At 39.3% G+C, this 26,905-nt stretch overlaps 1 protein-coding gene across 1 annotated transcript in view; it reads right to left on the reverse strand.

Annotated features, from left to right (window-relative positions):
• hk2 (hexokinase 2) overlaps positions 1-26,905 on the reverse strand; it is a 57,354-nt gene that overhangs the window by 1,138 nt on the left and 29,311 nt on the right. Inside the window, exons 9-17 of the mRNA XM_059548707.1 lie at positions 26,379-26,612; positions 19,983-20,287; positions 16,657-16,805; positions 15,710-15,829; positions 14,619-14,714; positions 14,319-14,418; positions 13,324-13,507; positions 1,852-2,007; positions 1,172-1,408 (exon numbers count right to left, since the gene is read on the reverse strand). Of these exons, the coding sequence (XP_059404690.1) occupies positions 1,172-1,408; positions 1,852-2,007; positions 13,324-13,507; positions 14,319-14,418; positions 14,619-14,714; positions 15,710-15,829; positions 16,657-16,805; positions 19,983-20,287; positions 26,379-26,612 (1,581 nt within the window). The remainder of the gene's footprint in view (positions 1-1,171; positions 1,409-1,851; positions 2,008-13,323; positions 13,508-14,318; positions 14,419-14,618; positions 14,715-15,709; positions 15,830-16,656; positions 16,806-19,982; positions 20,288-26,378; positions 26,613-26,905) is intronic.

The following is a 26,905-nucleotide window of genomic DNA, read 5'->3' on the forward strand; positions in this document are numbered from 1 at the left end:
ATGAAAATAGAAGTGTTTTTTGTTTTCTGTTAAAATAATCGTTGAAAGAAAAAAGTCCCACTAAGAGCCTTTGAATGTTAAATTTTCACATCTAATTTTTGCTACCATATTCAATACCATTTTCTCAGCACAAAACACTGTCATTTTTTAATCATAAAATTACTCTTTTCAAATGTGACTCTAAATAAGGTAGGAGGGGGCATTTGAATACAATGTTTAAAAGCCAATTTGTTCCTTCAGGGAGGTTTAGGCTGATTTTTAAGGGTTGTTTGATCAAAAGCTTGACAGTATACAGTCATTGACGCTTCCATTAAATTGTCAGATAAAAATCTGACTTAATGCTGTGTATGGAAAAATGTTATTCCACCAACTTAAGCATCATGAGCAGGGTTCACACTGGCTAGTATAAACTGGCTTTAGTAAGCTGGCCATAATTACAGAGAAACCTCAAGATAACATGTTTAAAAAAAAACATGAAAGTGACTTTAATCTTGGATGCTTGTATTTTAAGGCTGCACGATACAGTATATCGAAATTATCGGAATATTGCAATATGCATATCACAAGGGCGTGCAATTTCTGAATAATTTTCATAATAGGCTTCTTAAATCTAAATGTTTCAAAAGGTCAAAGATTTAGTTTGATTCATATAGCAGAGAACTGCTTGACGTAAAAAAAAAAAAGAGAGTTAGGTTTAAAACGCTGCAGAAAACAACTCTTTGACATCTTTCTTGCTGTCTGACTCACACCTGATGCACGTGCACTAGCTAAACAGAACCTATAATTGTGCACTACTTGTAGTACTCTGTGAGAAATATTGCTATATACAATCAGCTATTTTCAGCCAATGTAAAAGTATCATTGATTTTTACGAATTAATCTGTTTTTAGGGTGACTGAGGTGAAACATGGAAGATCGAGAATTCATAAATACTATAAGCTATCTAGGGGCATATCATTTATGGCTCAGCTTTAACACCTCTGCTACATCAACAAAGCATCAGAGGGTACAGATAATTTGAAGCTGTCATGTCAGGCTATTGTGGAACAATTTTTTTTCCCTGACATAAGCTCATTTTTTTCCTCCCCTCACAAAAGCCCACATGCTACATGCAGAATGTCAACCTATAGTTTCTGTTCTTTGCCCAGCCTCCAGCTGAGTGACTACTCACTGTGGATGGAGTTTGTAGAGCGTGCCGTCCACTCCTACGGTGATGCTGAGTTTCTCAAGGCCACGGTTCAGTCGTATCTTGTCCACCACGGCCGACAGACCAGCTCCGCACAACTGGGCTGCCCTTTTGGACACTACACTGCAAACTTCTTTCACAAGGATACTGTCATCACATGTACTGCTGGTCAAACCCAGGTGCTGCAGGATGGAACGAACTTGCCTCAGTGCCAAACGATCGCTGCAAGAAAGAGCCCGATTGATTATGTTGGCTAATGATCAATAGTCACAGAACAATCTGTATTGCATATCTCCTCCTACAAGTTTAACTAAATCAAAGTTTAAAAAAAAAAACACTACAGCTGCATTTCTTCTCCAAAGGACATATAATATGGAATATACATGCAAAAAAGATATGCAAAAACATGCCAAATCAAGCTAAAGTTTATGGGTGGTCCTTGGTTGGAATATTACCTTATGATTGAACAAAAGAAAATAACACAAATCTAATTATATGTGCCAAGATGCCTTAGGCTTATCGAATAATATTGGACATAATCAGTGGGCTTAGAATTGAAATATTATCTGAAGAAAAGCAGAAGGCCCCTGAGGCTCAGATACCAATGTTTCCAGATGAAAATGTCTGGTGTTGGATTCTTCTCACACACACACACACACACACACCTCTCGATCTGCGACAGGAACTTGGTTTCAAAGATGCCGTGATTTTTCAGTCTTTCTGAAAGTTTGCCGCGGAAAAGCAGACCTTTGGCAGTGAAGTCCAAGAGGACATTTCTGACGATCTCACCAAGATACATCCCACTGATCATCTTCTCATACCTGAAAAGTGACAGAAATAAATAAAGAAATTATTCATCGTCCCTCATTAATGCATAAATAAAAAGTACACAATCCTGAGACAATCTGGGGACTTTTGGCATACTCTTTTCAACATACTATTCTTTGGGACACACTTATTCTAATCTCACATACTATTTAGGATGGATGGTGTGAACATTGGGACGCAGGGCATGATTAGCTGGTTCAGATGTGTTTGATTAGGGTTAGAGCTGAACTCTGCAGTATGATAGCTCTCCAGGAGCAGGGCTGGAGACCCCTGTTTAAGACATTTGTTGATACAGCATTTTACAACAAAACTCAAAATAGCCGATGCCCAAAAAGGCATAGAAAAATTTGACCGTTTGATTCGGAATGCCGTAACTAATCTAATGAGTTATAGGCAGAAATGTCAATGTTTTATATCTTTTGACCAGTAGGTGAAACTACTCATGTGTCCTCAAGCCATGCTTGTTATAACAAACAGCAAGTTTAGTCAGAATTAACTAAAGCGTTGTGGAAATATAGCCTCATGTCCATTTTTTTGCACCAACTTTGTCAAATTTGTTAACACAGTTTACACAAACAGCTTGGTATATAAAAAAGCTTTTGATAACTTATTGACAGAATGCTCTGAAAGTGATCTGAGCTAATTTTGGTGAAAAGTTCGAAGGACGAGTTTGAAAAAGTTTATTTTGTTTAAGTTATTTTTTATTAGCTTATTTTGTTTTGCAAAATTCAAAATTTTGAAAAATCCTGACCTGTAGAAAATATAATTTTGGTATGCATTCGACTAGGTATGAGCCAAGGAATCGGAAGGGGAAAATTTTATTTTCCTTCTTTACGGTTCAAAGGTTATTAGCAGAAGTGCAAATATGGCCTATTGGTGGCGCTAGAGAGTTTGAGACAAAGATAAAGCATATTTGCTACGGTTAATATTGAGACATTCCTCTATCTGTGTGCCAAATTTCATAACTTTCCTGCAAGCAGTCTACCTTAGACTATCACAGTGAAATAAGAAGAAAACCGATACAATAGGTGCCTAAGCACCTTCAGTGCTTGGCAGCTAAATATATGAAGTCAAATTAAAAACAATAAATTTAAGATCATAGTTTAACCTGAATATGGACTACAATGACTCGGGGAAAAAACTTAAAGTATCTTTAAAAAAAAGTTAAAATTATTAAGCAAAGGGGAAAGCAAGTACATACTGTAGTTGCAGGATAAATACATGAACCTTTGAATCTGATATAATCTTCTGCATAAACTATTAAAATCTGGGCCCGTATTCACAAAACATTTTATCTTACCCCTAAGAGTTCTCCTAAATAGCAGTAAACATTTTTAGCTAAGAGTTTTTTTTCTTAAAACCTATTCACAAAACTGCTGAGACAAACTTTTACTAAGGAATAGACAGAAGTCTTAAGCTCAGAGTAAGGGGCGGGGTTGACCTCGTTGCTATGGATGATGTCAGCATACTGTACTTACTAACTAGGCACACAGTGATTGGCTTATAGCCTCTGTCAGAGATTTTATTATGTTGACATATTCAAATAAAGGTTTTAAAATAAAAATGTTAATTTCCACATTCAAATAAAGATTTTAAAAATGCAGGCTAAACGTCTCTAATTAAACAAGTATAGTGCAGTGTTTGAAATCGCTCACTCGTTCACTCATTCACTAGTCCCTATATAGTGTATGGCAGTTGAGTTCACTATATCAGGAAGGAATGAACAAATAAGTGAACGCATTCGGACGGTGACATATACACTGCGCGTGAGACTCAGAGCTGCTTCAAAAACATTGCCATATGTACATTTATATTACATGTAGCTTACCTAATTTTAGAAACTAATATTAATAGCAATGGTTGTAGAGCGCCCTCAGGCGACAGTTAATTTTACATCAGAATGAATATGCTACTGTGATTAACGAACATTTTTAAATTATCCACCAAATTATCATCATTTTTGTAAGTTAACAAAGATGCCACCTCAGTAAATTAGTTAAATATTAAAATGAGTTATTGCCTACATAATATATTTTTATATAAATAATGTATGAAAAAAACATTAAAACAGAAATAATAAAGACGTAAACGTCACCTCGCATTCAAACTTGCTCGCTTGCGCTCTCGCTTCCAGCTCACCGGTTCTCCACATTGGATTGTGGGAAATAGTGCTTCAGCGAGTGTACACCGGTTGTACACTCGAAATCAGAATGAATTGTGGGTAAAAAGTAGTGGACGAATGTAGGGAATGAAGTTGTTCACTCAGAATTCGGACAGCACTACAAAATGGCTGACACCCGATATAGTGCACTATATAGTGAATAGGGAGCAGTTTCGGACACAGGGCTACCCTTGAATAAAGATTTTTCTGGTAAACTAGAAAGAAGTCAACTAGAAGCATTAGATGACTATTAGTCACACTTTTATTAATAAACCATATAAATCATAATAATGAGCCTTTAATTGTCTACATAGCCTAATTAGAGCTCAATCGCTTGCAAAAAAACCTTGCCACAGTGCAGCGGCAAATATAATTATGAATTTGTTAAGGAAAAACTCTGCATCTCCGCAGCACCTGCATGTTTCATACGGATTACATAATGTGAAAATATTTGTTTTCTGTTTGAATTGGTTAATTTAAAAGTGCCACTCTCTATAGATATTTTTTTCATGTCTGTAATAAGGCAAGCATCCAGTTTCGAAGCTAGGAGTCCGAGACGGCAGAAAGCGCATCATGTATGCTTTAATTATTTTACAAAAGTGCAACATTTCGTTGCTATTCTGAATGCACATGGATAAACATAGAGTCTTTACAGATACAAAAGATGCATAACTCTCATCTGTCATGCAGTAGCCCAAGTGTGCTATGGTTCTCTTACGAGAGCTCTCTCGTACTGCGTCTTAGCTAAGACGCTACAGGAAAAGTCTCTTTTCACCAAATACTGAAAAAAAAAATTATCCTTAATTTTGTATTTTTGTAAAGCGCATTTGCAGCAGTACACAGCCATAGGCGAGACGGCTCGTTCGCTCATTGGCTTGTTCTGCGGCAACTGCACAGCCTATCGAGCGCAGGCTTCGCGCCCTTCTTGCCACTTCCCGCCGAAACGGGTGTGGCCCAACCAATAAAAGGAGCTCGAAAAGGCTGACTCACCTGATTTTTCATCTCTTCAGCGAAGCTCACGCATCGCTGGATCACGGAGGAAGCAAGCGCCGTCTGAAAGAGCATATCAGCAGGACGAGCCATTCTGAAGCTGCTGGCATCGCCGCCTTCCACTGCCATTCCTGCTGCGCTATCCGGCGCCCATATCCTTTACATCCTTATATCTGGTTATATCCTGTGTGTGTTCGCCCTGCGACGCACATTCACAAAAAGAGCTGCGTCTTTTTAAAGATGCCCTCGTGCGGCTCGTGCAGAGCCCCGCTCAGCGAAGGAGATCGTCACGTCATCTGCGTCTCCTGTCTGGGTGAGGACCATGCAGCGCTCGCTGACGGCGGATGCCCTCATTGCGAGTTAATGCCTATGGTGACTCTGAGGACTCGCCTGGCATCCTTCTCGAAGCCTGCATCATCCGCTGCGCCGCAGCGCCGCTCGCAGCGCCTACCAGAACCGCCTACCAGAACCGCCTCCAGCTCGGCCGAGCTCGCCGGTTCCCTCCGCTTCGCCGGCCTCCCCTGCATCGCTTCCCGATGTTCAGCGTCCACTGCTTGCCGACGCGTCATCTGAGGAAGTGGATCTCAGGCCCGCGTCGGAGGAAGAAGACACGTGCTCTCTGCTTGCTTCGGGCAGTGAGGGTTGGGCGAGCTCCGTGGATCTCGCGCCCGCTGCTCAGAGGGCCCAGCAGACGGGGGGATATCGATAAGGAGCTGATGCGTGTACTCTCTCTGGCCGCGGCGAGCCTCGGCCTCGAGGTGTCTGCACCAGCGGCCCCTTCACGTTCCCGGCTGGATGGTAGCTATCTTCCGGATGAGCGCTCTTCCTCAAGCTCAAAGCACGCCCCTTTTCTTCCTGAGCTTCACGAAGAAGTGGCGAAAGCTTGGGACGCTCCATTCTCGGCGAGAATCCGCTCATCTGTTTCGCCAGCATTCTCCACACTGGACGGTGCTAAGAACAGAGGCTACCTGTCACTTCCGCCGGTGGAACAGGCTATAGCAGCGCACCTTTGCCCGCCCTCTGCTGGACGGCGGACTAAGGCGGCGTTGCCATCCAAAGCCTGCCGCATGACGTCATCGCTGCTCGCACGGATATTCTCTGCTGCTGGGCAGGCTGCATCTGCGCTACACACCATGGCTACGCTACAGAGCGATCTTTTCCAGGGCGATCTCCTCCGCAAGCTGGATGAGATGGGACCTGAAGCGATCTGTCTCGCGGATCTGAGGAGTGCTTCGGATCTCTCCCTCCGCGCTACTAAGTCCGCTGCACAGGCCATGGGACGGGTTATGGCTTCCGCTACGGTGGCTGAGAGGCATTTGTGGCTGACGCTTTCTGACATCAAGGAGTCTGAGCGCGCTGCGTTCCTTGACGCGCCACTAACTCCTGCCGGCCTCTTCGGATCTTCCGTCAACGAGTTTGTGGAGAGATTCGCTGAGGACCAGAAAGCTTCTTGCCGAAGCACTCCAGTTCTGCAGCTAGCCGCTCTAGACCGGCCCCACAGAGCTCTCAGTCATGCCCACCGCCTCCTGCTGCGTCATCGCGACAGCGTCAGCAACGTAGCTCGGGACCCCGTTCTCGCTCTTCAAGCCGTCGCCCCGCGCCCCTAGCACTGCTGGGAAAGCGCCGGTGTTCGAGTTCCGCTGCGGCCGAGCTCTCACCCAAGCGCGCCGCTGTTGCAGTTCCAAGAGTTGTTACTGCCTCAGTGTCCTCTGCAATGCGCAAGCCTGCACGAGTGCCCGCTTGCCTGCACACAAAAGCCGTTATCACGGCTACCCAGATGTTTCACAAAAAGAGTGTTTTTTCTGGTGTTCTGGCCATGGCTGATGGTGCTATAAATGTAGTGACGATGCCCACTCCTCAGTGCCCATCTCCACATGTAAGCACAGCCCTGCACACAGGGCCTGCGCCCGTAATGACGACTCAAGTCGGTCGCGCACACTGCATAGTAAGCGTACCCACCCCTCAGTGCCAACAATTACTATGTCACACGCGTCATGTGGTTTCTGAAACTACGGTCAAAACAGAAGTAGCACACATACTTCGGGCCGAAATATCAAAACTGTTGAGCAAAGGGGCTGTAGAGCCTGTGTCTCAAGCTCAAAGCGAGGGGGGGCTGTACAGCAGATACTTTCTGGTGCCCAAGAGAGACGGGGGTCTCAGGCCCATACTGGATCTAAGACAGCTGAACAAGGCATTGATGAAACGCAATTTCAAAATGCTCACGACCAGGAAGCTCCTCGCGCAGATTCGCACTGGTTCATGGCCTCAGCATCTCCGGCTCTGCAGCTGGGCCTGCTCCGCATGCGCCCCCTGCAGTTCTGGCTGAAGGCTCGGGTGCCGCGCAGAGTGTGGGCGTCTGGCCGGCTGCATTTCAAGGTCGATCAGAGCTGTGTTTGCGGCTCTAGCACCTTGGACAGCAAACGGCTGGTACCGATCAGGTGTAAGCCTGGGGACTTCCCCGAATGTGAAGATGGTGTCGACGGACGCCTCCACTTCGGGATGGGGAGCGCTGCTCGAGGGCAGACCGTCCTTTGGCCTATGGTCAGAACGGGAAAAGCTCCATCATATCAATTGCCTGGAAATGCTGGCAGTGGAGAACGCGCTGACGCGCTTTTGTCCCCATATCAAGGATCACCACGTCGTAGTCCGTTCGGACAACATGTCTGTGGTGTCCTACATAAATCGCCAGGGCGGTCTCGGGTCTCGAAACCTGTGCAGGCTGACGGAACGCCTCCTGGTTTGGGCTCAGCGCAACGTGCGCTCGCTGAGGGCAGTGCATGTGCCTGGGCTGCAGAATCTGGGTCCAGACAGGCTGTCCAGAGGCAAAGTTCCTACGGGCGAATGGTCTCTACACCCGCAGACAGTCCGGCTGTTGTGGGAGAGATTTGGCAGGGCGGAGGTGGACCTCTTCGCGTCCCACGAAAACGCTCACTGCCCCGCGTTCTTTTCCAAGAACGAAAGCTTGCTGTCATGGAGATGGCCGTGCTGCCCGCTTTATGCTTTCCCTCCCGTCTCCCTCCTTCCGCAGGTGATAGAATGGGTGAGAGAAACGAGATGTTCATTGCTGCTTGTAGCACCTCTTTGGAAAAACCAACCATGGTTCCCAGATTTGATGCAGTTAGCAGATGTTGCCCCGTGGCCGGTACCGTTGAGGAGGGACCTCCTCTCGCAGGCCAGGGGCTCGATTTGGGACCCTCAACCGGAGTTGTGGTCCCTCCATGTGTGGGCGCTCAATGGTTACCCGCTGATCTCTTAGTGGGAGTGCTAAATACCATCACTCAGGCTAGAGCTCCGGCGTCGACACGACGTCTGTATGCCTCGAAGTGGTCGGTGTTCTCCAGCTGGTGCACAGCTCGAGGTTATTCACCCCTTAGTTGTGAGGTGACGGAGGTCTGCTCCTTCCTACAGGAGCTGTTGGATAAGGGCAGAGCCCCATCCACGCTCAAAGTTTATGTGGCGGCCATCGCGGCGTTTTCTGAAACGGCGTCCGGTCAGTCAATAGGAAGGAACGATTTAGGCCTCCGGTTCCTCAGAGGAGCTAGGAGGCTGAATCCTCCCAGACCTCCGCCAGTCCCTATGTGGGACCTCGCGGCGGTTTTGGAGGCCTTGAAGGGTCCCCCTTTTGAGCCTATCCAATCGGTTAGCCTTCAGCATCTGTCGTTCAAGACAGTATTCTTGTTGGCTCTCGCTTCGGTGAAGCGTGTGGGTGATTTGCACGCACTCTCGGTGAGCCAGTCGTGCTTGGAGTTTGGGCCCAATGACTCAAGGGTCATACTCAAACCTAGGCACGGTTATGTGCCGAAATCCCTCAACACACCGTTTCGGGCTCAGGTTATTGCCCTGTCTGCCCTGCCGGTGTCAGGGGAGGATGGAGACTCGAGTCTTCTTTGCCCTGTCAGGGTTTTAAGAGCTTATGTGTCTCGCTCTGCTGCCTTTCGGCAGACGGAGCAGCTGTTTGTCTCGTTCGGTGGACGTTCCAAGGGAATGGCTGTTTCTGTAAAGGGAATGACTGTGCACTGTAAATCCTGGGCGTTGCTTCAGGTTTATTGGTGTTTGATCCCTGCGCGCACTGCGTTTTACATTGGGTTCCCGTAGTGTCTTAGCTAAGACGCAGTACGAGAGAGCTCTCGTAAGAGAACGTACTCGGTTACTAAACGTAACCTCGGTTCTCTCTAGAAGAGCGAACGAGTACTGCGTTCTCTGCCGTGCGTACGATTCACTCTGGTTCGCTTCGGCGATGAAATAAATCAGGTGAGTCAGCCTTTTCGAGCTCCTTTTATAGGTTGGGCCACACCCGTTTCGGCGGGAAGTGGCAAAAAGGATGCGAAGCCCATTCTTGCCAACATAGAGGTAACATTTGGGGTTGGGATAACATCTAAACCAAAGCTGAAACCTTTTTAAAAGCTCATTATCTATGGAAGCACATGGGTAGCGATATTCAATTTGGAATGTAATATGCAAAATGACAATGCAATATGTAAAATGACAATGCATTTCTGTATTTACATTTTCATTTTCCAATACATTTGTGCAACGTTTGGTGCAAAATGAAAATGAAAATTAAATTACATAATTTTCATTTGCCATTTCATACACCAGTTTTAATATGTAAAATGAAAACTAATTTTAACGCTTTATAAGTTGCAAAATTAAAATGAAAATGTATTACAGAAATGATTAGATATGTATAACATGTTCAAGCAAAAACTGTGGCAAAATTATCATTTAAATGCTATTTTTCTTAAATGCATTAACACTCACAGTCAAGACACTTACGATTGCATTTTCATTCAGTGTCCCGCAATGAATGTAGCAAAATTCAATGTGCACATCGAAAATGCATTCTGAGCCGATCACGTGTCCGCCCCCTCGCGCCATGTCAATCACTGCGTGAACAAGGCGGGGCTTGCAGAAGGTCTGAGACTCAAATCTCAAGAAGAGGATTCAAGTGAGAGAACATGGACAAGACCGTTGGTCCGTGTACGTTTTGATCATTTCGGTTTATGGCTTCAATATTTCATTCGCACTTGTGGGCGGGGCTGAAACGCTGTTTTCATCTGATTGGTCGAATCGCTCAACCTTCAACTCGGTCTTTTCTTTCTTTCAGGCAGAATAAGAGTCAGTGCGAGTGAAGCACTGTAATGTCTGAAACCACCGCTCACTGTTTATTAGAATAATATTTGAATCAGATGATGCTGGCCACATAATTCGTGCTGCTGCGACTTGCAAGAGACCCCGTTAAATTATTTCTAGGTTATAGTATTGTATAAATATTGTCCCACTGATAAAAACAGTGCAAATAGTTCTGTCTCCTTGGATAACAGTGAAGTGGAAATAAATATAGTTAAATTTATGAAATAAAATTAAATAGGATTTTTTGGGAAGGTAAGTCTGGCCAGTTATACAGCAACACGAGTCAGACGAGTCTGAAGATCTGAGCTGAATTTGGTGAAACATTAAAGTTCTAGTCTGTGTCAGTTACTCTCATAATAAATAATAATAATAATGTTACCCGTATTTTTCGGTATAAGTTGCATCAGTCCAAAAATACGTCATGACGAGGAAAAAAAACATATATAAGTCGCATTTATTCAGAACCAAGAGAAAACATTACCGTCTACAGCCGCGAAAGGGCGCTCTGGGGTAGGCTACAGGAGCACTGAGCAGCATAGAGCTAATTTTACTATTTTTATTTCAGAAATGTAACAATATTAATTTTAACAATTATTTATTAAATGTCACACACACATACCTAGTGCCTTAGTGCGAATGTAATATTGAAGCCATAAACCGAAATGATCAAAACGTACATGGGCCAACTGTCTTGTCTATGTTCTCTCACTTGAATCCTCTTCTTGAGATTTGAGTCTCTTGACCTTCTGCAAGCCCCGCCTTGTTCACGCAGTGATTGACATGGCGGGAGGGGGCGGACACGTGATCGGCTCGGAATGCATTTTCAATGTGCACATTGAATTTTGCTACATTCATTGCGGGACACTGAATGAAAATGCAATCGTAAGTGTCTTGACTGTGAGTGTTAATGCATTTAAGAAAAATAGCATTTAAATGATAATTTTGCCACAGTTTTTGCTTGAACATGTTATACATATCTAATCATTTCTGTAATACATTTTCATTTTAATTCTGCAACTTATAAAGCGTTAAAATTAGTATTCATTTTACATATTAAAACTGGTGTATGAAATGCCAAATGAAAATTATGTAATTTAATTTTCATTTTCATTTTGCACCAAACGTTGCACAAATTTATTGGAAAATGTAAATGTAAATACAGAAATGCATTGCCATTTTACATATTGCATTGTCATTTTGCATATTACATTGCAAATTGAATATCGCTACCCATGTGCTTCCATAATTATCAAATGTCAAATGTTTATATTCCGAGGTAGATTGCTGGCAACAGCCATTTTAAGATTAAGAGTCCTCTTCACTACTCCTAATGTTTCACAGGTTTAGGAGCTAGTTTTAGCGCAAAAACCCTAAAATCTAATTTAGGTGTCCTAAATTTAGGTCTGACAAGCCCACTATTTTTAAGAATTTCTCCTAAATTGATGAGTTAGGAATTACTTTTAGCCTTAAGATGTTTTGTGAATACGGGCCCTGATCTTCAGTGATCGATAAATAAATACAATTATATATACTGTATATATTAACACCTAACGAGGATGCTCCTGCTGTTCAACAATATGTGATGTTCACCTGGACGTTCAACAGCGCTACTAGCAACAACGATGTGTGTGTGCAGAAAAATTAATAGCAAACCAAGATCAAATCGCATCCCTAACACAATGCATGGAGGAAAGGCCATCATGGTTTGTGGCTGTTTGCTGCCTTAGGGTCTGACAGCTTGATATCGTCAATAGGAAAAATTCTGAGTTATAAGGACTTTTGGCAGGTGAATGTAAGGCCATCTGTCTGCCAAATGAATCTCAACAGAAGCTGAATGATGCAACAGGACAACAAACCAAAGCTCATTTGTAAATCAACAACAGAATGGCTTCTACAGAAGAAAATACACCTTCTGGCATGGTCCAGTCACTCCAGAAGACATGACCTCAACCTGACTGAGATGCTTTGGCATGATCTCAAAACTACAATCAGATCCCGCATCCCAAGATTCCTGCTGAACTCAATGAGTTTTGTGAAGAGGAATAGAACAAAATTCCTCCTGACTGCTGTGTAGATATGATCTGCTCTTACAGGAAACATTTGGTGGAGGTTAATGTTGTCTGTTATTGACTACTGCTGAAAGATGGCAAACCGGTTATTGAATGGAGGATGAATAAGTGTTGACAGTTTTTTTGTTTGTTTTGTTTTTCCACATTGTACTGTGATTCACTACGTGGTCTGTTCAATGAATACAATTTAAGCAGGTTGTGTTGTAACGACTGATGAAGATCAGATCAATTTTTGGTCAATCCATGGTTTTCAATCTATACTTTTCCTGCAACTGTAAATAAAAGGACAATAAGGAAACAAAATAATGCACTCATAGGACATGTCACCTAAATTAATACATGACCATTAAGTGGCATGATTTTCTTTCTTGATTAGAATGCAAACAGAAACATTTGCTGGTCATTTCCCTCTCCACTGTTATTTATAAAGCTCCAAAAAAGGCAAAAATGTATTAAGAAAAAAAAAGTTATGTTTTTTTGGTATTTTTAATTTATTTTCATTTTGTATTCAATTTAATACATTTTAATTTAAAGAGTAAAAATGGGTTTTCAGTTTGGACCGTATGGACTGCTTTTGGGACAAATCTGGGATCCCCTTGAAGTAGGTTCCAGCTGCAGGCAGTTTAGTAGCTAAACTCTGTTTCATCATGTTTGAAAAGTACCCTAGGCCTTGCACTAAGCTGACCTGAATCGAATGATCTAAGAGGTGCATTAGGTTTAAATTCTGCAAGCATATCCATAATGTATTTTTATTGAGTCATCTATAAATAAGTAATAGCACTTAAAAAATCTATTTCATGCCTGACTGGAAGCCAGAGCAAAAACCTGACATCTGGGTCGATCCTGTACCTGTACCTGCACCATCCTCGGTCTCAAACCTGAAACCCCATTAGAATGCCAACATTTCTCTAACAGGAGCTTGACATGGCATGAAGTATCAAGATCTAAACTCTCACCGCTGTTTCCCAGGGTAAGTGGATTGGTCATCAACAGCTCGATCAAACTCTGTGCACAAGTCATCCAGCTCCCCGTGGTCCCCAAACGCTCCCCACTCCATGTTTACACACATACGACCCTCATCTCCATCCACCAGCTCAACGTTTGACATCTCCTCCATGTAGCATGCGTTAGTCCCTGTGCCTACAGAATGAAGACAGAAATGCACTGAAGCTTGCAGTTCACAAATACAAATGCACTCTCCCACACATTAATATCCAGAATAATACGAGATGCTGTACACAAACACATTTACAATGTCCCCAAAAATTATCTAAGATATCAACACTAAACTTATAAAATATCAAAGAAAGAGGCATTTAATTTGACAAATTACATGAGTCTATCTAAATCAAAATGAATGTGTTATGCTTTAAATTATAAAACAAAAACACAATTGAAAATGAAGATAGAAAAATATTTGTGGTAGTCAAAATAAATGGTGTGATTTGGAAGGGAAATGACATCATACAGTACTGTACATCCTCTAAAAACCAACTTAGTGCTATATATATACACACACATACATACATGCATACATGCATATATATATATATATATATATATATATATATATATATATATATATATATATATATATACATATGTATATATGTATATATATATATATATACACACACACACATATATATATAAGTTATTGTTTTAACTCTAATTATAAAAATGAAGATATATGTCCTAAATTATTCAAATTATTCACTTTAAATTGTTAAATGCTCAAGATAAATAAAGTAAATAAGATGAACGTAACATATATTCCATTCCCAAAATGCATGCAGTTCAGTGACATGCATATTTAAATGAAGACATAGAAATTCAAATACATATTGAGGCAACTAGACAATCACTCAATATGATGAACCATGAAATTCATCTACACAAACTAATCCAAAGAAACTAATCAAATGCGCGGAGGCCAAGAAATCACACTCACCAACAATGAGCCCAACTTCACATTGTGGGTCTTCGTACCCACATGTCATCATCGTGCCCACAGTGTCATTCACCACAGCTACCACATCCAAATCAAATTCCTTTGAGGAAACAAAAGCAGACAGACAGGAGAGAGAGGTATTACCAGCAAGGTTAAGGAAATGAACCATGACTGCATTTCAGGACACGATTCATCTGACTGAACATTTACTAATTACATCTTGCCATAAAAGACTGAGTAATTGTGGCTAATAAGTGCAGAAATTGCTTTTGCAGCACTTTAGTGGGCGGTAGTGCTGACCTCACTGCGATGGATGGCATCTTTCAGCAGTGTGGCCACATCCTCTTCCTCACACCCTGAGGCCTTGAAGCCCTTTGTCCACTTTATCAAGATACCCTGTGAGAAAGAGAGATGGGAATATAGTGGACACAGGACACCACTGTAGATAAATGTTTCATTGTTTCTATGTTTGAGAGAGGTTTTTCAGAAATTCCCCCAGACATTAGCTAAACCTGACAAGGCAGTTTTGAGGACATCATCTTAAAGAAAAATGATTTATAAATACATTATATCTGTGCTACTTTCTAATAATAGGTACAAACTGATGTCACATTTCATTTTATTTTTTTCAAGCAAAAAAGGTATGAACCCCATGTTCTTTAGAGAGAAAACTACTCTATTACATAAAATGATTAAATGTAAACTACCCTTAAAATAATGATTTTGACTTTTCACATAAGAGATCTTGATTACTTTCTGCAATCCAATATTTCTGACTACAATCACCCAAATGTCAAAATTTGGCAATCTGTTAATAATCTTCATATTAAATTCAAAGTAAGAAATGAATAATAAATCATCATTTTATCCTGTTATTTTATTGTAAACATACAAATATAGTTCACATATACTGTGTGTGTGTGTGTGTGTATGTATATATATATGTATATATATATATATATATATATATATATATATATATATATGTATATATATATATATATATATATATATATATATATATATATATATATATATATATATATATATATATATATATATATATACACACACACACACACACACACATATATATATATACACAGTATATGTGAACTATGACACATAATATAAAATCGGAAAGAAAAAAATAGTTGCATTTCAATTAAACCTTTGGAAAAAAAAATATAATTGAGTTCTTTAGTCAAAATTTGTAAGAGTTTAAGTCCCATTTTGTACCCTATTTGTGGAAGCACAATTTACAGAGCTAAAATCACCAAAAAGTTTTGTTTACCTACTTTTGAAAATAAAACAAGTCTACAGTTGGTTCCTGATTTAGATAGCTGAATAAGCAGAGATGTCTGTGTGTGTGTGTGTGTGTGTGGACTAACCTGGTCCAGTCGGGTCTGATGGCAAGGAAACGAGAAGGTAAAACCCAGAGGCAGTGATGCCCCCTTCATACCCATATATTCCATGAAGTCAGCAATACAGTGCACGATGTGATCAAATAACTGCAGAGGACCATTCACACACAAACACAGATACACACAGACACAAAGGTGAAGATAAAGGATTGTTTATACACAAAGTGCATTATCTAGTATGTGTGCTTATTAAAATGAGCCCAACACCATTATCACTGGAAACCAATTGTGTACAAGAGAACAGGTTATGCTACAACAAGTGTCTGGATGTGCAATTCCATCCTACAGTTCACCACTATGTATGTATGTTTGAGAGCTGTGTGGTGACCACAACAGGTGAGTGGACTTCATGTTCAAAAACAGGAATGGGCCTTTTTCACATTTACGGGTTTCTCAGCAGCGGAAGTCGTCATAGTTGGCTTAACATAAAGAGCAGTGAATGGGAGAGTAATTAAATACCTTTTTAATTCCCATTTGCTCACATTTACAATCCCTCTCATAAACTATGCATTAGAAACACCTTGCATTAGTGTTAACTGTTTTTTTGTAATTTGATACAAAGTTGATATAATACAAAGAATAGTGTTATAAATGTGCATACTTTAAAATATAAAAAAAATAAATACAAATATGTAAAACTTTCATGGATTTACGATGCTGATGACCGTTTTCGAACAGTGTTGTGAAAAGGGTCCATAACTTTACTTAGGAGGTCACATAGTATGTCTACTGCGCTTATCCTGTAATCCAAGACACACAAGATCATCATATATTAGGTCCTCTTTCAATTTCGCAGCTCAGTTTGAGAAAAAGAAAATCAACGTCATCATCATGCAAATGAAAGGAATCCACCCTGTACCCAATTTGCATCTTGAATGGGTGTTAATGAAGTGGAGTATGATAAGAGGGTGTACCTCCTCGCCGGTGCCCTGGGTAATGTCGTGGGGGATGGTGTAGATCTTATTATGCATCTCCACACTCCGTCTTTTCCCACTTCGAACGCGCACCAAGAGCACCCTGAAGTTTGTACCGCCCAGATCCAGGGCCAAGAAGTCGCCATGCTCTGTAGGACATTCACAATAGATTCAGAGAGCGTAACAACTTTCGATCTCACACACACACACCCCCTCTCATTTAGACACACACCCACACACCAATCAACTTTCTGGACTGTTTTGAAACGATCTAGTTACAGAGCTGGTATGGAGTAGAAAGGAGGGGTCATTGATTTGTATATCACAACATTGAGGGTATTACATACACAAGTTTATCTTTTTCTTTTTTTTGCCTTACATTGGTCAATAAATATTTGGTCCTAGAGTATATTTAGATTAGTCACAATTCTTCTTTTGTTTCTCCATCTCAATTGCGTTTTAGCTTTATCAAGGGGTTTCAAAAGTCTGAATACAGAATTTGTATGTAAACGAGCAAATAAAGTTTTAGAATAAAAAAAAGTAAAGAAACTCTTTTAATTTAAAATAAGAATAAGACATTTAAGACTCATCAGGAGGTTGGCAAGAGGTTTTTTAAAAAAAAATCTGTTAAGCTCTTCAAGTCTGCATTCATTGGCTAAAAATACAAAACATTTAAATATGTTTTAAAATGTAATTTATTCCTGTGATGGCAAATCTTAAAATTTCAGCATCATCTTCACTGTCACACACACACACAGAGGTGGGTAGAGTACCCAAAAACTGTACTCAAGTAAAAGTAAAAGTACTTCTAGAAATATTTACTCAAGTAAAAGTAAAAGTACTAGTCTTGAATAGTTACTTGAGTAAGAGTAAAAGAGTATCGGATAAAAAATCTACTCAAGTAGTTAGTTACTAGTTACTTTGGGTCATATATAGCCTACTGAGCCTATTTATATTTAGATATATAGATAAAATGTATGTAATGTATGTGTGTGTGTATAAATGTATATATTTCATTAGCCTTTACTCCAATTTATGTAATTTATTATAAAACCCTGTCTGTTTACTTAAGTAACAGATATAGGTTTTAATATGACTGACTTTATATTAAATGTGAATTTAACATTGAAAGTTAATGTGATATAAATATTGCTACTAATCTTTCATTGTTCAGAAAGAGAGCAAATAACATTTACATTATTAAAGATCATTTTCACTGACAGTCTAGATTTCAAACACTCTCAGAAACTTCCATTAAAATCACTGAAACTGAAAATCACGTACACACATCTGCACTTTGTTGTTTCTGACCAGAGAATTCGCCAGAAAGAGGTATTCAGTCAGTGAGCGAGTGAAGGAAGCACCGGCATTTTAGCGATGACTCATCTGAACGCCTCTGATTGGCCAATGCTTTAATAAGCTCAAAAGAATCATGTGTGATTGGTTATAATGCGCAGTGCTGTAAAAACACATCTGGCTCAGCGCCAGCAAGCAATCACAGATCTGAATTAAGCAGCTGACGATATGACTTGCTGAACGTACTCGCACAGGTGTGATTGTATTAAAATTAATAAAATCTTAATCGGCTATTTTTTGTCTTTTGGAAGCTGCATTCAACTTGACTCCCCTCTGTTATAAGCCACACACGTACAACAAACTAATGTCACAGTGGTATCGTGTAATGTAATCGAATGTAGCCCAAGTTATTACCTGTAGACAGCACACGCGGTGTTCATCTAATAAGGATCTCCATCGCAAGCAAATAATAGCCTTTGCAGATTTGCTTTCAATTCAGTGCAGTTCCATAGCCACGTTTTCAACGCTGCTGATGTTAAACGTTACAACTCTGAGTGAACCACTTCAGATGCTCAGCGCGTGCGGCAGGGAACTGAACGACTCATTCAAACTGATTCATGAACCAATTCACTCGTTTGCCAATTGGTTTGATCAAGCCTTTGAACAGAATTGACTCAAATGAATCATTCGCGAATGGGCATCGCTCATTGCCCAGAGAAAAGTAGACGTCGCGTTTGGAATAAACTGAAGCATTTATAACATACTGCATTAAGATAAAGTAACGAGAGCAGCGTCGCCCACAGTAACGAAGTAAAAGTACAGATTTTTCCCCAAAAATTTACTCAAGTAAGAGTATAAAGTACCCATCTTTAAATATACTCCGAAAAGTATTAGTTACCCCAAAAAATTACTCAAGTAAATGTAACGAAGTAAATGTAACTCGTTACTACCCACCTCTGCACACACACACACACACACACACACACACATATATATATACATATACATATACATATACACACATACATACACGTGTATATATATATATATATATATATATATATATACTCTGTATCTACTCGCTGCTTTATATGATTTGTCTCTGCCCACAAAAAAAGCACCAAAAAAAGCATGGAAAACATTCTCAGAAATTGCCGTCATTCAAAGCAAGCTTGAATCAAAATAAGATGTATTATGCACTGCAATTTATATTCAAACACTTTCCCTCCAGATCTTCCTTGATTTTTTTTGGCAAGATGAAATGACATTTTATTTTGCATGAAATACATCCCCATTCGTGATCTGATCTTAAAAGCTTTTTCTGTTATTTTTTCCACGAAGCACATAAGCATAACTTTTAACAGCTGTGAAAGAATCATAGTGGCAATAACTGTCAATGGGTTTCAAAAGATAACAAAAAAAAAAAAAAAGAAATCCACCACAGCTAGGACATAGTCCACATGCATGTCCAGAATTCATATAATAAAAAAGAAAGAAAAAAAGAAGATTTTTTTTCCTCTGTTGTTTGAGAAAAAAGAAAAAGAGAATAAATTTTCTTTAGATTAATTGAATAAATAAATGTTATTATTGGATCCTGAATGGCTTGCAGTACTTTCCAGTCTGTTCTTCATACTTAGCTATATAATATTATATGATTCAGTATACCTATATCATATCATATATGACTTCAGGAATATAGTGCATGGAGCACTATTATGGTGCTTTCATGCTCATTATGAACTGGTGCCCCTAAAGTCACATGGTGGTGGGAAAAATACATTGCATTCTGTCGCAAAACATTTGCATTCCCCTGAGTTAATTTGTGTTCACTCGGGGGAATTGCAAAAGTTTTGCTAGAGAACACAAAATATATATTTTTTTTTTTAAATCCTCCCAACCTGTATTTTTCTACCACCATGTCCCTTAAGGGGGTCCGTAGATTTGGAACATAAAGGGGTGAATAAAAGATGATAGAACTTTCTTTTTGGGTTAACTAAAATAAGTTAAAACTCTGTGTTTCTCACTCTAACCTGTTCCATCCGGTGTGGAGCGTACAAAGGTGGGCAGCATTTTGACAGTTGCCGTGGCATGTGTTTTTTTAGCCAAGCCTCGGTTCATCTCCCCCTCCATCCTTTTTTTCACCTCCAGGAGTTGATCCCGATTGAGACGCAGGGTATTCAGGATACGCTGACGCTCTGCATGCTGCTTTGCCAACCGGTATGCCACAGCTGTAACCATGGCAGCCCCCTTACCACTGCCATCCTCAGAGCGCAAGAAACGCACGTCACAGTCAGGCACCAATAACCGCACCATCTTATTCAGTCGGCGGGCAAACCTTCAGAAAAAAAGCCAGAGAACAAACAAGTGTGTGGGTGAGAGAGAAAAGGGCTCAAATGCAAAGTGAGAACAAGTAAGGAAAAGGTGAATGATGCACAAAAGAAGGAAAAGAAGGGGCACGGGAAATAAATGACATTAGTTTATAATAAAATAGGAGGTTGAATGTTACATTTAAAGATCTGAGAATTACTGCTCTGGGCAGTGATGCAATGTTTGCAATTGTTGTTCGGTGATTGTTCAGTTAATAAAATTACATAAACTTAAAAACTTAAAAAACATTTATCATGTCCTTGTAGCGTATCAGACCCGAACCAGACAAATTAAAAAGTTGATCAGGACCGTGGTTGAAACAAGAGCCGAATTCCCCAGAAAGGCAACAGGAGGTTGTTAATCATTCCTAGTGTCAGAGCCAGAAGCAAGATAACTAGGGCTGCAACTAACGATTATTTTGATAATCGATTAATCTGTCGATTATTTTTTACGATTAATCGATTAATCGGTTTATGTACTTATTTTAGTTTTTTCCATTTTTCCCCCAAGTAAATTATTAATAAATGGTCTTTATCCTTCAGCATAGATTTTTAAGAGATTTTAACCATTTTGCACTGTCATATCCTCATCAAAAATATACCTGGAGTTGTTTTATTGTGTTAGTAATCCTTTGTCGAACTCTTCTGCAATCAGAACACTGACCCATACTCTAGCAAATTTCACAAGGAGATTTCAAATAATGTTTTCACCATGGCAGTCCTTAGAGCTCCTAAAGTAGTTTAACATCCCGAACAAAGCTTATTAAGGAATCTTTCAGAACATATTTTCACGAAGAATAAGGATAAAATGCAATAAAATTGCAGTGCATTGTATTTTATTATTTACTGGGAAACAGCTTTATAGCTTTTGCTGTGAAATTTTAAACAATCCTTCGAAAAAAGTGCCAATGGCATGAAACCTGAATGGAACTCACAATTTAAAGTAAAATCCATCTGAAGGTTGTCCAGAAAAAAAAATTGGACACACAAAAAACCTGCTGTGTGAAAAAGAGCAGTGAATACTTAGAAAAAAAGTGCATTTCAAATATCTTTAAACATTTACCTCTCTCATTCAGTCATAATTAGGCTGCACGACTGAATTTTGAACTGGTAAACGACAAACTGATCACAGAACATGTTTGTAAAGCTTTAAATGTTAACTGTTAAAAAGCAATGTTATCAGCTTTTACGACTAAACATTTGCAAACAACATTGTACTGGAGACCTGCACAAATGAAAGTCTTTTAGGGGCCGTTCACAAATCGCGCCGAAAAACGCGTGGAAAACGATAGGCGCACCGCTTTCTCCTTCTTTCCAAAGCGCTCGGGCAGAAGCGCCCCTGAGGCATCTGCCTTTGCTAAGCAACCATGACGTGCTCTCTCCTTGAAGACGCGGAAATTTCAGCAAAGGATAAATGGATTTGCAGCTCAAAAAATCGCTTGCAGTAGCTCTGCTACTAAATTTATTTCAAAATGGAAATCCATATACAACTATGATCAGCTGTTCCTTTCATCTTGACTGAGCTTTTAACGTTGTTACGGGAAAGGATGAAGCTGATTGGTTAGTTCTTGTCACATGACCCGCGGTGAGCTTGCGGCATTCTGAAAAGTTGAAATGTTTTAACTCGATGCGGTGCGGTGTTGGAAACAGTTCAGTAGTGCAGAGTTTACAGGTTACTCTTCTTTTTTGAAGGCTCAAAGTAAAGTACTCCCACATCACGCTGAATGCTGCAGAGACGCTGTTCGGGAAGCACGTGACATAAAACGAGGCCAGCTATTGGCTATTCGCTACTTCTCCTGCTGTACTGGCTAAGTACCTCCGGTGGCTCATTACTGCCACACTTTGGTCACTGCAGATTTGAAATATGCACGAAATGAGCCGCTTACGGCAAATAAAAGTTATTTAGCAACGAATCGATGACTAAATTAGTTGGCAACTATTTTAACAATCGATTTTAATCGATTAAATCGATTCGTTGTTTCAGCTCTTCAACCAACTCTGTCAACAATAGCACCACTAGAACAATTATTGACAATTTCAATTCGGAGAAGAGAGTCAAATTTGGGGCAAGTAATCAAGATGCAACGCCGACCAGCACATGTAAACCCATAAGAGTAATAAACAAGATCCTTGGATTGACTTACCCTCACCTAGCAGAACCAGACTGAAATTCCTAAGGGGACGTTTTTACCTCTGGTCCCCAAAGAACATCTTTTGTCAGAGAATGGCACAAGAACTGTCTTTTAATGAATTCAAAAAGACTTATAAATGAATATCAGTCCATTGCTTAACTCCATATTCATTTATATGTAACCCAACACATTTGACTATCATGTTTATAATAACATATTGTGTATGTATTTTAATAACTATAGGATGGCTTAAGGATTCATATTTGTGTTTAGTATGTATGTGTTTGAATCTGTTAGCTTGAAACATTCCTGACCATCAGTTTGTTGTCAAATGTATCATATTCTTGTTATAGGAATCATGTCCAAAATTATACCCTGCAAGAGCAGGAAAATTCGTACCATGTGCTTGATAAGATAACATATGATTTATGATACCCCCGAGCAAAGACAATATATAATTTGTCAAGAAAACATTTGAGGTGTGGCCAAAAGGCCAGTTTAAATTCTCAGGACACCGTCAAATTCGGCTTTTAGCATTTGCTTTTTAGTCATGCTTTTAGTCATCATTTTTAGCGTTCTTTGAGCGCGGTTCCAGCATGCTTCGGCCTGCACGCCTGCTGCTACTTAGCCACAATGAGAAGAAACACCACCAAGTCTCGTCAAACTTTACTTCTGTTCTTTTACTTTAGTTTCTTTTCTTTTCAGTTTGAGAGTTTCGTGTTCTGAGTTAAGTATTGTAATTCCATGTCTCCGAGAATGACCTCGAGTGCCCGTTCAACTTCAACCAGCCACACAACTCCGCGTCTTCAGCCAACGCCCAACCACGGGCTTCCCAAGACGTCACTTCAGCGACTACTGAACTTCCAGCCAATCAGCAACATCGAGAAACCCCCTTTCAACAACAACAAAGGGAGCCCCTTTACACAGGAGACGCAAGTAACTCCTCCAGACTCACATTTGTACTGGTGTATCTAATATCATTTTAACCTCATTGAGGAACTCAGTGCGAGGGTTAATTAAGTGATTGATGGCTGTTCATGTCCATGCTATTTCACGTATTGCTGTAAACTTGGGATTCCACATTTTTGTTCTCTTAAACTCATTCTTCGCTAACTTTCTATCTTCCTGCAACTTGTATGAATGTGTGAGTGCGTGTGCTTATGTGTTATATTAGTTTATATGTCTTAGATTTATCTAATAAAGCCTTATTCATATTTAAAAGAGAAGTATCTTGTGTTTTGTGCTCACAAGTTAATGTCTTAAACTGGGGATCTTGTTACTGTGCTAATTGATATAGTGTTTTCACTATACTTTGAATATTAATATCCAGTGCAGATTTGATGTTAAACGGCTCGTTCAGAGAATCACAGGGCGTCTCAGTGATCAGCCGTGAAACAGTGATTCTGTTCAAATTCCCTTTAAAATCTTAAATGATTCCCTTTTGAGCTAAATTGACCTGTTTCCCTTACATCCTGGAATGAAGTTCTGATCATGGCCCTCAAGTGGTTTTTGAAAAAATGTGTGATGGTAATGACATTTTAAATTTTTGTAGAAAAAGTAAGCCTTGGTCTTACATTCCATTCCATTACATAAAATAAAATAATTAATTTTAATCATTTCAATTTACCTTTTAAGTAATAAAATAAAACAGTTGTGTTAAAAGTCTAATAAATTATAATACAATTTAATAAATAAATGTTTTATATAAAATAAAATTGAATGGTTATTTTAAAAGTGTAATAAGTTATAACAATAATTAAAAAGAAATGCATAAAATATAAATAAAAATAAAAATAATTAAAAATGGACAAAACCTTTTTATCATGATTACATGCATTTTCTTAATGTGAAGAGTTATTTTCAGATCATATGATTCAATAACTCATTTAAATTAGTAGAAGCACATGAAACTTGAATGAAGATATATAAGGACAAAAAAAATCGAAATAGATTAAATAATGCTCATAAATTAGCAGCAAAATAATCAAATGTTTCATTTGTTTAAGGAAAACCATTTCAGCTGCAAATTTTACATGCAACAGAAGTACATGCTGCAGGATAATGTGACAAACTAGATTGCTTCCATTGCAATTATTGAAGTAGTTTACACTGTTGTAGATATGCATAAAGGCGGTAAAATCTTTACAGAGTATTTCTTCATTTCAGTCTCTTGTTATTGCTGACTGTCCCTTTAAAGAAAAAATGTCCCTTGAAATCATTCATATTTTTGACGTTTCACAACAAACTCAGAGCTTTTAAAGGAAATAATCTTTGCCTCTAGATACAGGTGCCACAGAAATGTGTCACAACCTAAAAGAAGCTCACTCAATGTCTGTGCACATGACTGGCATGAGGTAGCACTTGCACACAGCCAATCAACACAGGTGCATCTTGAGAGAGAAGTACACTCATCTCTGACAGTGCAATCCACACCGTCAGGAAATTTCCAGAATGTGATCCTTTTTTACGAATGCATGGGTTAGCACCCCGGGAGAGGAAGTCAAGCTGGATTAAAATAAACCAACTAATTAAAGTCGATGCTTGCAGACAGCTTTAATATCATAAAACATAAGCCATGCAAACAAGCAGTCTGTACAGCACAGAGGAAAAGTTACTGTCGAAAGTATTATTAAATAAACATCTGCGATAAAGCTGTTGAAGTCTCACAGCAGGGCTTAAACAAAATACATGCAAAATTAAGTACAATTCTGCGATATATCATTTAAAAGTATATTTGTTTTACTAAATATTTATTAAATATAATTTTTTTATATTTATACTTTAATAATAATGTATATATTAATATCCATCCAGTACACATAAATAATTGTTTTATATGTAAATTATAATTTATAACTTACAAATTTAGCATATATGCATGTGTGTGTGTATACACATACATATATAATTTATTTAAATTATAGAAATATAAATAAATATACACTTTGGGGGGAAAAAAAGACAACATACATGACATAAATTTATTGTAATTTTTAACCCACTAAAAGAAGAAAAAAAGCACTAGAAAAAAAAGAGAGAAAAGCGCTATATAAAATGTAGGGAATTATTATTATTGTTGTTGTTGTTGTTGTTGCGTAGCACCCATTAGATGACCACTAGCTAATTTTTCAGTTATTTTTCAGTCATCAATGTCCATAGTCATGGAGGAATCAGAGGCAATCGATGCATGAAGCCGCATCTCAGCAGGTGGTTGTTAAAAGACCTTGCAATTCAACTCCCTGCTGCGTTTATGGCCTTTCCAAATTCTCTGACAACATCCCGGAAGAATCGTTTATTGGGGAGATGGGCTTTCGGCAGCAAGTTTATGAACAAACTGACAAGCCATCACCCTCATTTGCTCTCATCTAAAATTTTGCCACAGTAATTATTCTTGGTCAATTTGTAAACAAACATTTTTCTAGCATTGTCAAACAGTTAAATAAGTAGACCTAATAAGATGTAAAAGAGCAGACTGAAAAATCAGTTTTTTAGTGTACTGTATATCATGTTTCACAGATTACTCCTAAAGCTGCACAAAAATACTTCCTCAACTATCCACAAAAATAGAAATACACATTTACAAGGTGTCACTTCTCGAGCTGTGACCACTCGATTATCTTGTCAATCTCTTACAACGAAACAGAGAAACCTTTGGTGGTGAACCCTAACAAAAGTGAGCTGTTTTGATCTTTCTCAGTTTCATTTCTGCTCACATTCTTCTCTCTACAGTTCAACTGGATTAAGTTTAACTGTTAAACAAGTGGTAAAAACTAAAGTTTAATAACAGCATTGGTGAGCAAGTTGAATTTTGTTTTTCAAGAGCATTCCTTAAATGCATTGTCAACCATATAGGTATGTAATATTTACCATACATGAATTTAATCATGTAAATACAAAAGAAGACATTAGTACTGGACACTGGACTCACTGTGGGTGGTTTTTGTAGACCGTTCCATCCACGCCAACAGTGGTGCGAAATTTCTCTGCGGCTTTGTTATCTCGAATCTGCCGTAGGACAGCCGCAAGCGTGGCAGCACAGAGATGGGCCGCACGTGTAGACACAATCACACACACACGCTGCACGGCCATGCAGTCTTCAGGGGACGGGTCCAGTCCGAGTTCTCTCAACACCTTCTCTGCACTCACCAGACCCTCGTTATTCCTGCAGAAGATAAAGTAATTTTTGATTAATTTGGATTTTTGCATGAATATCACCTTAAGGGCAGAGGCTTGAACAACATCACATGTCTTTAGCTGATGGAAAATAGTTAACTTTCATAAATCGTTAACAACCGTTTTCTACATTAATTTCCTTGTCACCAAATCAGCATTTAAAAATTATTTCTAATCTATTTCTAATAGTAGTTTTGTTATTACTTATATTCATATATTAAGTTATAAATAATTTCACTATATTACTGTTTTTATTGTATTTGCGATCAAATAAAAGCATCC

The sequence above is a fragment of the Carassius carassius genome, chromosome 4, assembly GCF_963082965.1.
Source record: "Carassius carassius chromosome 4, fCarCar2.1, whole genome shotgun sequence".
Lineage (NCBI taxonomy): Eukaryota > Metazoa > Chordata > Actinopteri > Cypriniformes > Cyprinidae > Carassius > Carassius carassius.